The sequence below is a fragment of the Musca vetustissima genome, unplaced genomic scaffold (genome assembly GCF_032173495.1).
Source record: "Musca vetustissima isolate MV318-11 ecotype Yass unplaced genomic scaffold, APGP_CSIRO_Mvet_v1 utg825, whole genome shotgun sequence".
In the NCBI taxonomy this organism is placed as follows: Eukaryota; Metazoa; Arthropoda; class Insecta; order Diptera; family Muscidae; genus Musca; species Musca vetustissima.
The window spans coordinates 282,979-298,278 of record NW_026880278.1 but is presented as its reverse complement, the minus strand read 5'-3'; the positions used below and the strand labels follow the sequence as shown (position 1 = coordinate 298,278).

Here is a 15,300-nt window from a genome sequence, read left to right as displayed (position 1 = left end):
TGATGATTTACCTCATACTGCCTTAAATGTCACCACCATTATTAGAGGACCTATACCGTTTTCAATATCTAACCGGCGAGCAGTAGTAGCAATTGATATCTGATGAGGTCTGACTTCAATATTGGGAGCCCTATTGTGATTTTATCAAACCTCCAATTAGACCTGACTTAATCCCCATGGATTTTTTTCAGCGCTCCAGTTTTGAAGTTTGACCCTAATTATCATTCTGTCCTCCTTTTTATGTTCAGATAATATATGATATTTCTCTTGATTGCATTCGTTACAGTGACCATTTTTTGTTGTTGTTGTAGTATTTTTTGCTGTTGTTGTTGTTTTTTTTTTTTTTTAATTTCCATTTTAATGAAGGCTTTTTGTCATGGCATGTTCCAGCATCTCCCCCTTTTATTTTCTTTCTTTATTTTCGTTTCAAAAAAAAAGGAGTTGTGAATATTTCAAAACTGATCATTGCGAGGAGGTTACCTTACCGTTTAATAACCGGTTACAGAATAAAAATGTTCAAGGGATCGATCTGCCTTGTATTTAAATTTTTGAAATGGAGCCATGGATATTAAAATTGTAATTTTGTTTGGATGGAGCGGCTATTAACCCCATAAGGGATTAATTACAGTAACAAAACTACACACACACATATATATACTCATAGACATACATGTATACATATGTAGTTATGTATGTCTGTATTTATATTTTTTATGAAGAAAGAAAAATCTCCAATTGACACTGATGTCTTGTGAAAGGTCGCTTGATTATCTATATCTCATATTACCCTCACAAAGGGAATCTGAAAGGCATTTCAATTAAAATTGAAATGGATGGGAAGAAATGGGAGAGGAGGGGAAGAGCTGTGGATAGGAGTTTTGTTTTATAAACCCTACCCGCATTACAAAACCATATTTTTTCTTTTACATATCAATATTAATTTTCATCCGCTTTGATCAAAATCATTTGTTGCTGGTTTTTTTTTCTGTTACAGTTAATGATTCCGCCAGAGAGGGGAGGAGGTGGTGGTGGTCTTTTACAGACCTTCAAGTCCCATGAATGAAGAGGACGTCGCCAATGTTACTTCAATATTAATTTTTATTGATTTCAAAGACAATGTTCCTTCATTCTGCACGGCAAGAACTGCGGGTTTCTTCAAAAAGGGAAACCGAACAATTTTGCCAACGAAGCGTGAAGGAAAAAAAATTCTGTGTGACATGCAACATACCACCCTAGGGTAGGCCTATCTTACCCGATGCCAACACTAATTGTTTTGAATTGTCAATGAAAATAAAACTGCATTGCAATTTTATGCCGGCAGGCCTAGAAGCATAACTTATGAGCGGAATTGGGTGGTGGTGGTGGCATTTCGAGGACACACTTTTGCGCGCACACATCGCGTGCTAAACAATTTAAATATTTTTTTGTGTGCTTCCTTGTGTTTTCCATACGGGAAGGGAAGGATTTTTTGTATGGAAATTATGGGAAAAATTTTCAAGGCTGCTGGTATTCTGCAGGATCATAATTTATAGTGGCTAATTTTATTTGGTTTTGCAAAAAAGACGATGAATTAAGGGAAAGTGGGAAAACCTTCCAATGTCACGTGGAGTTTCTGCGGGTCAAATTTAGAAGTTAAGAGGTGTGGGTATTAAGCAAGAACAAAAATTCACTCATGAAAAAGCCCTACTCTAAGGCGTGGATTTTTTAAAAATTATTTTTAAGCCTCTACGATAAGGCGTGGATTTTTTAAAAATTAAAAATTATTTTTAAGCCTCTACGATAAGGCGTGGATTTTTTAAAAATTAAAAATTATTTTTAAGCCTCTACTATAAGGCGTGGATTTTTTAAAAATTATTTTTAAGCCTCTACTATAAGGCGTGGATTTTTTAAAAATTATTTTTAAGCCTCTACTATAAGGCGTGGATTTTTTAAAAATTATTTTTAAGCCTCTACTATAAGGCGTGGATTTTTTAAAAATTATTTTTAAGCCTCTACTATAAGGCGTGGATTTTTTAAAAATTATTTTTAAGCCTCTACTATAAGGCGTGGATTTTTTAAAAATTATTTTTAAGCCTCTACTATAAGGCGTGGATTTTTTAAAAATTAAAAATTATTTTTAGCCTCTACTGAAAGGCGTGGATTTTTTAAAAATTATTTATAAGCCTCTACTATAAGGCGTGGATTTTTTAAAAATTATTTTTAGCCTCTACTGAAAGGCGTGGATTTTTTAAAAATTATTTTTAAGCCTCTACTATAAGGCGTGGATTTTTTAAAAATTATTTTAAGCCTCTACTATAAGGCGTGGATTTTTTAAAAATTATTTTTAAGCCTCTACTATAAGGCGTGGATTTTTAAGCCTCTACTATAAGGCGTGGATTTTTTAAAAATTATTTTTAAGCCTCTACTATAAGGCGTGGATCCAAATTTGGCACAGCATAATGAATTAGGTCTAGAATGATGTGTGTAAAGTTTCCTGAAAATCGGTTCAGATTTAGATATAGTTTCGTCCGATTTTATGTGAATGATGCACCAGATCTCGATTGGGACAAAATTTTGCACAGAGTACTAAATTAGGTCCAAATTGATGTCTGCAAAGTTTTGTTAAAATCGATTCAGATTTAGATATAGCTCCCCCATATATAGTTTCGTCCGATTTTATGTGAATGATGCACCAATCTCTTAATATTTGTCCGATTGGGACAAAATTTTACACAGAGCACTGAATTAGGTCCATACTGATGTCTGCGAAGTTTTGTTAAAATCGGTTCAGATTTTGATATAGCTCCCATATATAATTTCGTTCGATTTTTTGATGCACCAAACTCCCAATATTTGTCCGATTGGAAAAAAAATTCTGCACAGAGTACTGAAGTGATTCCAAATTGATGTCTGCAAAGTTTTGTTAAAATCGATTCAGATTTAGATATAGCTCCCATATATAGTTTCGGCCGATTTTTTGTGAATGATGCACCAAACTCCCAATATTTGTCCGATTGTGACAAAATTCTGCACAGAGTACTGAAGTGGGCCCAGACTGATGTCTGCGAAGTTTTATTAAAATCGGTTCAGATTTAGACATACCTCCCATATAGTTTCGTCAGATTTTTTGTGAATGATACACAAAACTCCCAATATTTGTCCGATTGGGACAAAATTCTGCACAGATTACTGAAGTGGGTCCAAATTGATTTCTGCAAATTTTTGTTAAAATCGGTTCAGATTTAGATATAGCTCCCCCATATATAGTTTCGGCCGATTTTTTGTGAATGATGCACCAAACTCCCAATATTTGTCCGATTGGGACAAAATTTTACACAGAGTACTGTATTAAGTCCATACTGATGTCTGCGAAGTTTTGTTAAAATCGGTTCAGATTTTGATATAGCTCCCATATATATATAATTTCGTTCGAATTTTTGATGCACCAAACTCCCAATATTTGTCCGATTGGGACAAAATTCTGCACAGATTACTGAAGTGGGTCCAAATTGATTTCTGCAAAGTTTTGTTAAAATCGGTTCAGATTTAGATATAGCTCCAATATATAGTTTCGGCCGATTTTTTGTGAATGATGCACCAAACTCCCAATATTTGTCCGATTGTGACAAAATTCTGCACAGAGTACTGAATTGGGCCCAGACTGATGTCTGCGAAGTTATATTTAGACATAGCTTCCATATATATTTTCGTCCGATTTTATTTTTTTAATATTTGTCCAATTATTTTTGATGGCGGGCATGATAACTCCTCACTGGAACATCGGAATCCGAAAATTACAACGGTGTTAGAAAGAGTACATGTCTGGCTCTCGTATGAACTAGGATTATAGACTTCGCTCTAAAATTAACAAAATGGTGGACCTTAGAAAAAATATTTTTGGAAAATCGCCGATTTTTTCCCAAAAACGAAGTTAAAAAATAAGGAAGATCTTCACCGATTGGCTTTATCCTAGTTCATACGAGAGCTACGAGAGCTACACACGATTGGATTATTAGTTTTTGAGTTATCGTGCCCGCCATTCGCAAAAAAATGTTTAGAGAAAAACTCGTTTAAAGTTTGAGAAGCCCTTCAGCCGTCACTTGATGCTGACACAATAAATCGGCTATATCTTCAAAAGTTCTTGAGATTTTCACTTGAAATTTTGTAGGGACATTCTTTAATTAGTGTAGATTTGAATTATATCAAGAAAAATTTTGTCCCCGAGAATGGGGGGGGTCCCCTTAAGCTACTTTTAGAACGTTTGTAAGAAAATATTGCCAACCATGAAAAGTATCCCCACGTTGCCAACTATACTGTGACCTGTTGGCTATTACATCAAACTCTGTCAGCATTGCCAGACCTCAAAATCTACACGGTGGTATTGTCATATAAACAAATGCAAATTACAGACAAATTTACAAGCAAAGACATGAACTATTTAGTATCGATAATTTGTCAATAGATGGCGCCAAGAACGATGTTTTTAATATTTTGAACTTTAATAATAAAAATTTGATTCTGTTAAAAAATATTTTTTTAAAGACCCACATAGCGTGGAATTATTAAAAAATATTTTTTTTTTTCAAAGACCGACAAGGCGTGGATTTATTAAATTTTAAAATTTTTAAATTTAAAAATTTTAACTTACCCTTTTCTTGAAGAAAAATTGAATATTCTCTAGTTTTCTTTTTTCGAAAAATATTTTTTGTTGTATTTTTATTTTTTTGTAATTTACCTTATTATATAATGTATAATCGGTTCTTTGTTTTTGTTTTTAAAAAAATCATCTTATAAACTAGAATTATATTACATTTGTTTGTCTTTTTTTATAAAATGTCCGTTTTCTTTTTTGTTTTTTTTTTTCATATATATAAAATACACATATACATACCGAGATCATCATTATTAAAAATATTGTATTTGTTGTTGTAATTTGTTTGTTGGTTTTTTGGTAATATCTACAATTAAAAAAATAGATTTGTGGATTTTTTTTTTTTTGGTTTCTTTCATATCGAGTAGATTTTTAGTAGAAAAAATATTTGTTTTTTTTTTTTTTGTTTTTGTATTATTAATTTGTGGTTGTTGTTGGTTTTATTTTACACATACACATTTATAATAATAATAATAATTGTTGCTAATTGTTGTCGGTATTTAATTGAAAAATATCTATTTACAATTTTTAATATTACATTACAAAAATTTTACGAAATTTAATTACAAAAACAAAAAGTTGTGACCGAAAAATTATCCAGAGATGAAAATTTGCAATATATCAAGGAATATGTAGAAAATTGAGGTATTTAATTATTAAATAACTTTTTAAAGTTTAACCAGTAAGGAAAGTAGTAAAGGCAGACATCATTCTAGGATCAATTCAGTACGTTATGCCAAATTTCGTGCAAATCGAATGATATATAGGGACTTTGGGGCACCACTTACATGAAATCGGACGAAACTATATATGGGAGCTATATCTAAATCTGGACCGATTTTCTCGAAACTTGGCAGATATCATTCTAGGCTCAATTCAGTACGTTATACCTAATTTAGTGCAAATCGAAGGATATATAGAGACTTTGGTGCACCATTTACATGAAATCGGACGAAACTATATATGGGAGCTATATCTAAATCTGGACCGATTTTCTCGAAACTTGGCAGACATCATTCTAGGCTCAATTCAGTACGTTATACCTAATTTAGTGCAAATCGAAGGATATATAGAGACTTTGGTGCACCATTTACATGAAATCGGACGAAACTATATATGGGAGCTATATCTACATCTGGACCGATTTTCATGAAACTTGGCAGACATCATTCTAGGCCCAATTCAGTACGTTATGCCAAATTTCGTGCAAATCGAAAGATATATAGGGACTCTGGGGCACCATTTACATGAAATCGGACGAAACTATATATGGGAGCTATAGCTAAATCTGGACCGATTTTCTTGAAACATGGCAGACATCATTCTAGGATCAATTCAGTACGTTATGCCAAATTTCGTGCCAATCGAATGATATATAGGGACTTTGGGGCACCATTTACATGAAATCGGACGAAACTATATATGGGAGCTATATCTAAATCTGGATCGATTTTCTCGAAACTTGGCAGACATCATTCTAGGCTCAAATTAAGTACGTTATACCTAATTTAGTGCAAATCGAAGGATATATAGAGACTTTGGTGCACCATTTACATGAAATTGGACGAAACTATATATGGGAGCTATATCTAAATCTGGACCGATTTTCATGAAACTTGGCAGACATCATTCTAGACCTAAATGATTAGGCTGTACCAAATTTCGTGCAAATCGAAAGACATATAGGGACCGTTTACATTAAATCGGTTAAATATATATGGGAGCTATATCTAAATCTGAACCGATTTTTCCCAATTTCAATAGGGTTCGTCCTTGGGCCGAATAAGTGACTTGTGCCAAATTTCATCCAAATCGGATCATAAATGCGACCTGTACTTTGTTTACAATTTAACATCTACAGACGGACGGACAGACGGACGGACGGACATGCATAAATCGACTCAGAAAGTGATTCTATGCATATTCTCAAAAGGAACCATGGGTCTATCTCGATTCCTTTTGCCTGTTACAAACATATGCACAAAGACATAATACCCTGTACCACAGAGTGGTGAAGGGTATAAAAATAAATCCAGAGATGGAAATCTGAAATTTAATTTATTTGAGAATAGAGAGGGGTATAGAACGACAACATTAAATAGTTGTCATGTCCTCACAACTATGAGCTCACAACTTTTTTATAACAAACGTTAAAATGTTGTAGAATACAGGCAGCTATACACTGCTGTGGAGGATATATGAACACAGCGGTGAACTTTTTATACCATCCTCCATGAGGTGAATATTCAAAATACGTAAACAATCGGGACCTTTATGGAGGCTACAGGAGGTGGGCAGGCTACCTTTAAATGTGGAACAATATCGATTGATTTTTGGTAATAATTATTTATATCCAATGATATCACAAAATACCAAATTAGAGGCGATACGGTTGAAGAATTTGGTCAAGGTCGTCAAAAAAAAATTAGAAGGTACCTACCTTGGGGACTTTCCAAATTTTATATTTTTGGTAGGGACATTTTCCAAATTCCAAAACATGGACCGACAGAATCCTAATACTAAATAGGAAAAAATCATATATGTATAAGTGATGTATTGGCATAATGTTAAAACCCTATGTTAAATATTGCGAGCTCTATCCAGAAAAATTTTAGGGTTCTCAGGTGAGAAAGGGTTTTCAGGTGGCAGAGGGTATAATAATTAGAAAGGTAAAAAAGTATCAGTCGGTGTTGTCTATTATTTGTAGAGATCTAGGAAGTACCAAAGAGGGTGGAACAATGGTTCCCATATTCGGCCTTGATCTATGTTTGGTAAAAGTATTACGATTTTCCAAGTTTGGATAAAATCGGACATTCCATTAGCTTGATATTCAGTTATTTGTGTTGATATGTGTCTTACGACGTGGAAAGTTTCGATGAGATTAGATATTCCGTTCGCTTCATATAAGATTTACAAATTGTAAATATTTTTACCTTTATTATTTTACCTAAAAGGAGCAAACTGATAATTCCTATCATCCGACATTATACAGTCATGTTTGGTTGTGCAAAGTTTGGTACGAATCGGATAATCCATTCGACTGCTGTTATAAAATTAATTTTCAGCAACATTTTGACAATTTTGTAGGTGAGGCATCATAAGGAGCGGACAGGTATTCCCCATCTTTGAACTTTATTTAGGTTTGGAAGAAATATTACGATGTGCAAAGTTTGAATGAAATTGGTTACTCCCTTCGATAGCTACCGTGCGTAATAGCCAGCAAGGCAGACGGACATTTGTAAATCGACTTTAAATTGTCTGAAACGAATTTGGTCAAAAAAAAAAAACATGGGGCCTTAAACCAATATTTCGATGAATCACATATTTGCCGTAGCAAAGTGCGTATATGCTCATGAGGTTATTCAAGCATAGACTTATGTTGGACATATCCTGCAAAAATATTTTTAAGCATTACAACAACCCGTAATTCCAAACTACAGACACTTCTCTTGAAAATGCGACTAAAACCTTCAAAATGAGGAACATGTTCTAAAAACCACTTCATTGAAAAAAAAATGACCTGAAACCGTGATAATACGGAAAATAAGGCGCGATGATGTAGATATAGACTGAAAAATTCTGCAAAGATATTTTCACATTTTAAGAACCCGCAATACCCAATTACAACCTCTTCTTTGGGAAAATCCGACTAAAACCAAAATTTAGCTACGAAATTTTGCGAACTCCTAATGAAGTTTAAGGACTATATACTGCTCCGCTTATTGGTTTAATGAATTGGTCCTTCGAGTGTGAATATTTTTTTGATAGAACCAATAAGCGTTGATATTTAAAGGAATATTTTTCCAAAGGTCGTGGATTTTTTTTAAGAATATTATTTTCGAAGGGCCATTCAGCGTGAATTTCTTAGGCAATATTTCGTAAAATTATATCTTCATATTTGTCCTTCGAGTGTTGTTTTTAATGACAATTTTTTGAAGGACCATTAAGCGTGGATATTTAATGAATATATATATATATATATTATATCCTTCACCACACTGTGGCACGGCGTATTATGTCTTTGTGCATATGTTTGTAACAGGCAAAATGAATCGAGATAGACCCATGGTTCCCTTTGAGAATATGCATAGAATCACTTTCTGAGCCGATTTACGCATGTTTTTGTTAACAAAGTAAAGGTTGCATTTATGATCCGATTTGGATGAAATTTGGCACAGTTCACTTATTTGACCCAAGGACGAACCCTATTGAAATTGGAGAAAATTGGTTTAGATTTAGATATAACTCCCATATATAGTTTCGTCCGATTTTATGTAAATGGTACACCAAAGCCCCTATATATCTATCGATTTGCACGAATTTTGGCGTACCGAATTAAGTCTAGAACTATGTGTGTTAAATTTCGTGAAAATCGGTTAGGGTCCTATATATATGTTCGTCCGATTTTATGTAAATGGTGCAATAGAGTCCCTTTATGCCATTTGATTTGCACGAAATTTGGCACAGAGTACTAAATTAAGCCTGGGAAGATATGTGTTAAATTTCGGTTCAGATTTAGATATAGCTCCCATATATATTTTCGTCCGATTAAAGGTAAATAGTGCGCCGAAATCCCTATATATCTTTCGATTTGGACGAAATTTGGCACAGCGTACTGAATTAATTCTAGAACGATGTGTGCTAAATTTCGTGAAAATCGGTTTAGATTTAGATATAGCTTCCATATATAGTTTCGCCCGATTTTATGTAAATGGTGTACCAAAGTCCCTATATATCTTTCGATTTGCACGAAATTTGGCAAAGCATAATGAATTAGGTCTAGAATGGTGTATGTTAAGTTTCCGGAAAATCGGTTCAGATTTAGATATAGCTCCCATATATATGTTCGCCCGATTTTATGTAAATGATGTACCAAAGTCCCTATATATCTTTCGATTTGCACGAAATTTGGCATAGCGTAATGAATAAGTTCGAGAATCATGTATGTTAAGTTTCCTGAAAATCGGTTCAGATTTAGATATAGCTCCCATATATATAGCTCCATATATATCTTTCGATTTGCACGAAATTTGGCACAGAGTACTGAATTAAGTCTAGAAGGATGAGTGTTAAATTTCGTAAAAATCGGTTCAGATTTAGGTATAGCTCCCATATATATGTTCGCCCGATTTAATGTAAATGGCATACCAAAGTCCCTATATATCCTTCGATTTGGACAAAATTCGGCACAGAGTACTAAATTAGGTCTAGAATGATGTGTGTAAAATTTCTTGAAAATCGATTCAGATTGTTTTCATATCTATTTTAATCTGATTTTATGGTGCACCGATGTTTGTAATTTTGACATGAAATTTTGAACAATGCTTAAAATTGAGCATAGAATGACATAATTGCGTTTTGTAAAAGTTCAGATATAGTCCATATATATTTCCGACCGAGGTCGTGGTTATGGATTGATCTATGTCGTTTCACATTTAGATAAAGGTCTGTTAGAATGCATCTGTTTAATATACCCATAGTGGTGAAGGGTATCATACAGTCGGCCCCGACCGACTTTACTACTTCCCTTACTGGTTTTTTATTGCAAATTACGTTTTTGGATTGGTCCTTCTCGTGAAGAGTATTTCTAATGACCACAAAGCGTGATTTTTTAAATAATATTTTTTGAATGACTAATAAAAGAAGTGGACATTTTAATAAATAATTTTCGAATTGGTTATTCTATTATGAATTTTTTTAAGAATATTTTTTCGAATTAGTCTTCGGAGAGCGTTTTTTTTATGAATACTTTTTCGAATTGGTCCTTCGAGCGTGATTGTTTTATAGTAGCAATAATATTCGATTTTTTTAATGAAGATTTGTTCGAAGTACCAAAAAGCGTGTATATTTTTAATGGTCCTTCGATTGTCGATTTTTGGAAAATATTGGTTCAAAGGGCCAATATGCGCGGAATATTTAATATTTTTTTTTAATTGGTCCTGGGATATATTTATTTTTCAAGATCTAATAGCGCGTAATTTTAATGAATATTTTTTTAATGATTTGGTTCAAAGGTGGTCCTTTGAGCGTGGATGTTTAGTGAATATTTTTCAAAGGACCAAAAGAGGGAGTTAATAATGAAATTGGTTCGAAATGGTCCTTCAAGCGTAGATATTTTTTCGAAGGCGATTTTTTTTTATTAAATATGGTTTCGAATTGGTCCTTCGAGCGTCTATTTTTTTATTTGACTATTTTAAAGAATATTTTTTCGAGGAGGTTTTAAAGAATACTTTTTAAAATACCAATAAATGGCGGAGTAATTCGAAGAGAAGATATGGGAGATTAAAGAGAATCTGTTGAATTTTCTAATGAAAACTTTCCATCTCTGGCATCTGTTTAATACAATACAATGGTGGCTCGGAACAACGCATCTCTGGATATCGTATACATGTGCAAATCTTTATGAACTGAATATTTAATAACAAATGTACAATGGAACAGCATGGAGGTAAAATAAACTGCGGGGGGAGGGGGCGGTGGCTGAGAGAAAACAACACTAACTAACTTTACAAAATTCCTGTTGTGTGACACTGCCTCCCCCACCACCAGGTGGGGGCTAATTAGGCATTTGCATTTGTTGCTGAGGATTCTGCTGCTGCTGCTGTTGTTGTTGCTGCTGCTGAGTGACTACCACATGATGTTGTTGTAGTTGTTGGGTTTGTATCTGTTGCACCTGCTGAGTTTGTGAGGTCTGTTGTTGCTGCTGCTGTTGTTGTTGTTGAGTTTGTGACTGTTGTTGTTGTTGCTGCTGTTGTTGCTGAACTTGTTGCAACGTTGCCTGTACCGCCGCCAATGCCCCCGCAACCGGTTGCAACATACTTGTACCATTTTCACTTTCATTTTGCAACGTGAGCTCCGCTTTGACCCGCCTTGCTATATGCGATCGGGTGTGTTTCCTCAAATGGTCCTTGCGATAGAAACCTTTGCCACATTCCTGACACAAATGGCGCTTCTCACCCGAATGAATGACAAAATGCAGGCTCAGCTGTTCTTTTCGCTTGAATGCCTTCAGGCAAACGGTACAGATGAAGGGCCGTTCGGGATTATGTGACTGCTTGTGTCGGGTCAAGTGGTCTTTACGCTTGAGGGTGGCTTGACAAATATCACAGATATAACGGCGTTCGGCATTGTGGCCCACCAGATGGATTTCCAGCAGTTCAGGTTCCGGATAGCAGACTTGACATTCGGGACACATGTAGAGGGGGCTGCCGTCTAGGGCGGTGATTAGACGAACTTCGCCGGGCCGTGGTTTGGGTTTGCGTTCCTTGACGCGCTTTTTTCGCTTCTTGCGTTTGCTGGTCGTGCCAGTGCTGGTGGAAGTGGTGGCTTGGGGTTGCCCTGTTGCAGTAGCTGTGCCACTTGTGGTAGCCTGTTGCTGTTGTTGTTGCTGCTGCAGGGTTTGTATGGCCCCGGTGAGGTTACCCACCGTTACTTGGGTCTGTAATTGACTGGCTGCCTGCAGAACACCGGCAACTGTTTGTTGTTGTTGTTGCTGCTGTTGTTGTTGGTCTTGCAACGTTGCGGTAACTTGTTGCAGCTGTTGCTGAGGTATCGTTATGGTCGTCGCCCCCGTTATGGTATTCAAACCGAGCGGTGGTCCCGTTTGTACCTGTAAGACCTGGGGAAGTTCGAAAAGAAAATAATTGATGGCCGCAGGAGTTGTTTGTTTGTCTGAACTGCCAACCGTCATTTCAGTTTCAGTTTCAGTACTTACTACATTTTGATTTTCTTTTTTAATATTTTCAGCGGAATATTTTAGAAAATGATGCAACGACAGTGGCAACGTATTGGCCGGAAGATGTGACAGATAATCGGCAACTGTGGTGCCGGGCGTCAGCGATTGCCATGAGGTATTTTGTAACACTGAGAGAGAGGAGAGAGAGAGAAGAGAAAAAAGAGAGAGAATTTAGTTTTTGGATCCTTGGGGTAAAAATTATTAAAAAAAAATATTCAGCGGTCCTTTTTTTAAATCTAGATCTATACTAAGATTATCCTGTCTTTTGAAGTCTGGATTTTTTAAAGAAATATTTTTTCAAGGACCTACACAAGGCGTGGATTTTTTAAAGGAATTTATTTTAAGGACCTACACAAGGCGTGGATTTTTTAAAAGAAATTTATTTTAAGGACCTACACAAGGCGTGGATTTTTTAAAGGAATTTATTTTAAGGACCTTTCTATAGAAAAAAAATCCTCAGGACCTTGAGGAGTCCTTTTTTCTATAGAAAAAAATTCCTCAGGACCCTGAGGAGTCCTTTTTTTATAAGGAAAAAATTTCAGGACCCTGAGGAGTTTTTTCAAGGACCTATAGAAAAAAATTCCTCAGGACCCTGGGAGTCCTTTTTTAAGGACCTATACAAAAAAATTCCTTTAGGACCCTATACAAGGAGTCCTTTTTTAAGGACTATACAAGAAAAAAATTCCTCAGGACCCTGAGGAGTCCTTTTTTCTATAGAAAAAAATTCCTCAGGACCCTGAGGAGTCCTTTTTTCTATAGAAAAAAATTCCTCAGGACCCTGAGGAGTCCTTTTTTCTATAGAAAAAAATTCCTCGGGACCCTGAGGAGTCCTTTTTTCTATAGAAAAAAATTCCTCAGGACCCTGAGGAGTCCTTTTTTCTATAGAATAGAAAAAAATTCCTCAGGACCCTTGAGGACTCCTTTTTTCTATAGAAAAAAATTCCTCAGGACCCTGAGGACACATTTTTCTATAGAAAAAATCCTCAGGACCCTGAGGAGTCCTTTTTTCTATAGAAAAAAATTTCTCAGGACCCTGAGGAGTCCTCTTTTCTATAGAAAAAAATTCCTCAGGACCCTGAGGAGTCCTTTTTTCTATAGAAAAAAATTCCTCAGGACCCTGAGGAGTCCTTTTTTCTATAGAAAAAAATTCCTCAGGACCCTGAGGAGTCCTTTTTTCTATAGAAAAAAAATTCCTCAGGACCCTGAGGAGTCCTTTTTTCTATAGAAAAAAATTCCTCAGGACCCTGAGGAGTCCTTTTTTCTATAGAAAAAAATTCCTCAGGACCCTGAGGAGTCCTTTTTTCTATAGAAAAAAATTCCTCAGGACCCTGAGGAGTCCTTTTTTCTATAGAAAAAAAAACCTCAGGACCCTGAGGAGTCCTTTTTTCTATAGAAAAAATTCCTCAGGACCCTGAGAAAAAATTTCTCACGACCCTAATGGGTCCTTTTTCCTATAGAAAAAATTCCTCAGGACCATGAGGAGTCCTTTTTTCTAAAAAAAATCCTCAGAACCCTGAGGAGTCCTTTTTGCTATACAAAAAAAATCCTCGGGACCCTGAGGAGTTCTCTTTACTTTTCTATAGAAAAAGATCCTAAGGAGGTGTACTTTTTTCTATAGAAAAATAAATTCCTAAAGTCCCAACCTGAGGACCTTTAAGAGACTTTTTATAGAAAAATCCCTCAGAGGTCAGAGGGTCCTCAGGGCCCTGTGGAATTTTCTATGAACATTTTTGAACCCCGTATCTGAGGATATAAGTTTGTATGACTTGAACCCCTTTTTGTCTTCCGTTGTGTATTTTTCGTCCTCTTTCTGACCCCTTGAATACAAACCCACAACACATCGGCATTTTTTGTTCGTTCTCCTATTTGCTCTACATCTACATCTGAACCCGGTCTTAGACTATTATAACTCACCACGTTTTGAATCCACACCTTGTTGTTGCAATATCGCATTGCAGAGATCCTGAGTTAACTCCTGCGGCGCCGTCAGCTGTGCCTGCAACTGTGTCGTTTGCGACGATGTGCCCGGCTGCAATTGGGCCTGTTGTAAACCTAAGGCTGTGGCAGCGGCCGCCGCCGATGTGGAAGCTGTTATTGTACTCTGGGGATAGGCAATGGCTGCTTGGACCAAACGTTTGTCTTCGGTTTGTTGATTGTAGGCGGGTATGGTGGCGGTATATTGTGTGGTTTGTTGTTGTTGCTGTTGTTGGGCCTGTTGCTGCTGTTGTTGATTACCACTGGCCGAGCCCGGCGTACCCGTCGTTGTCAGGGTAACCATGTGCCCATTATATTTGTCACCATCCACACCATCGTTGCTGGTGCGGAACTTCGCTGGCAATGCAGTGGCGGTAGCAACTTGTATGGCAGGCTGATTGAAATGGGTCATACTAATTGTAGAGGTACTTTGTTGCTGTTGTTGTTGCTGCTGCTGTTGTTGTTGCTGCTGCTGTTGTTGCTGCTGATAACGATTGCTGGCCGCCACCACAGCAGCAGCTGCGGCATTGTCCTGTTGCTGCTGTTGCAATGTTGCCGTTGAGGTAACCGTGGCCACGGCCGCCGCCGCATCGGACGTTGCCGTGGATACCAATGGTGTTGTTGTGGTGGTAAATTGTGCTATACCCGGTATGGTACCGGGAAATGGATTACCAAATGGTGAAAAATTCATTTTTCCTTAAGTAATTTCAATTTTCGTTTGATAATGAAAATATTTCTACAAAATTTCAATGGGATTGCATTCAGCATAAAATTGTAATAGTAAAAATATTGCGTTAAAATCTGTAAAGAGAAAAAAGAAGAAGGAAAAAAATTAAAATTTATTTTATTATTAAAATAATTAATTAATTTTTTAATCACTCTTCTCCTCACCACCATCTTCATCATTATCATTTAAAATAAAATACAACAATTGAAGATAATCATTCTAATAAATCGTTTA

At 35.9% G+C, this 15,300-nt stretch overlaps 1 protein-coding gene across 1 annotated transcript; it reads right to left on the bottom strand.

Annotated features, from left to right (window-relative positions):
- Nucleotides 1-11,118: 11,118 nt before the first annotated feature.
- On the bottom strand, nt 11,119-15,056 carry LOC133325809 (alpha-protein kinase 1). Its single transcript, XM_061534529.1, has 4 exons — nt 14,280-15,056; nt 12,345-12,493; nt 12,105-12,239; nt 11,119-12,017 (listed from the first exon to the last, which is right to left on the bottom strand). The coding sequence occupies exons 1-4, from the start codon at nt 15,028-15,030 to the stop codon at nt 11,187-11,189; spliced, it is 1,866 nt and encodes a 621-aa protein (XP_061390513.1). The 5' UTR covers nt 15,031-15,056; the 3' UTR covers nt 11,119-11,186.
- Between the last annotated feature and the right edge of the window lie 244 nt (nt 15,057-15,300).

Coding starts and splice junctions, on each gene's coding strand:
- LOC133325809 (XM_061534529.1), bottom strand. CDS start 15,030: ATGAATTTTTCACCATTTGGTAATCCATTTCCCGGTACCATACCGGGT. Junction 12,494..14,279: donor AGGTGTGGATTCAAAACGTG/GTGAGTTATAAT, acceptor CCTCTCTCTCAG/TGTTACAAAATACCTCATGG. Junction 12,018..12,104: donor AGCAACAACAACAACAAACA/GTTGCCGGTGTT, acceptor ACCCTGCAGCAG/CAACAACAACAGCAACAGGC.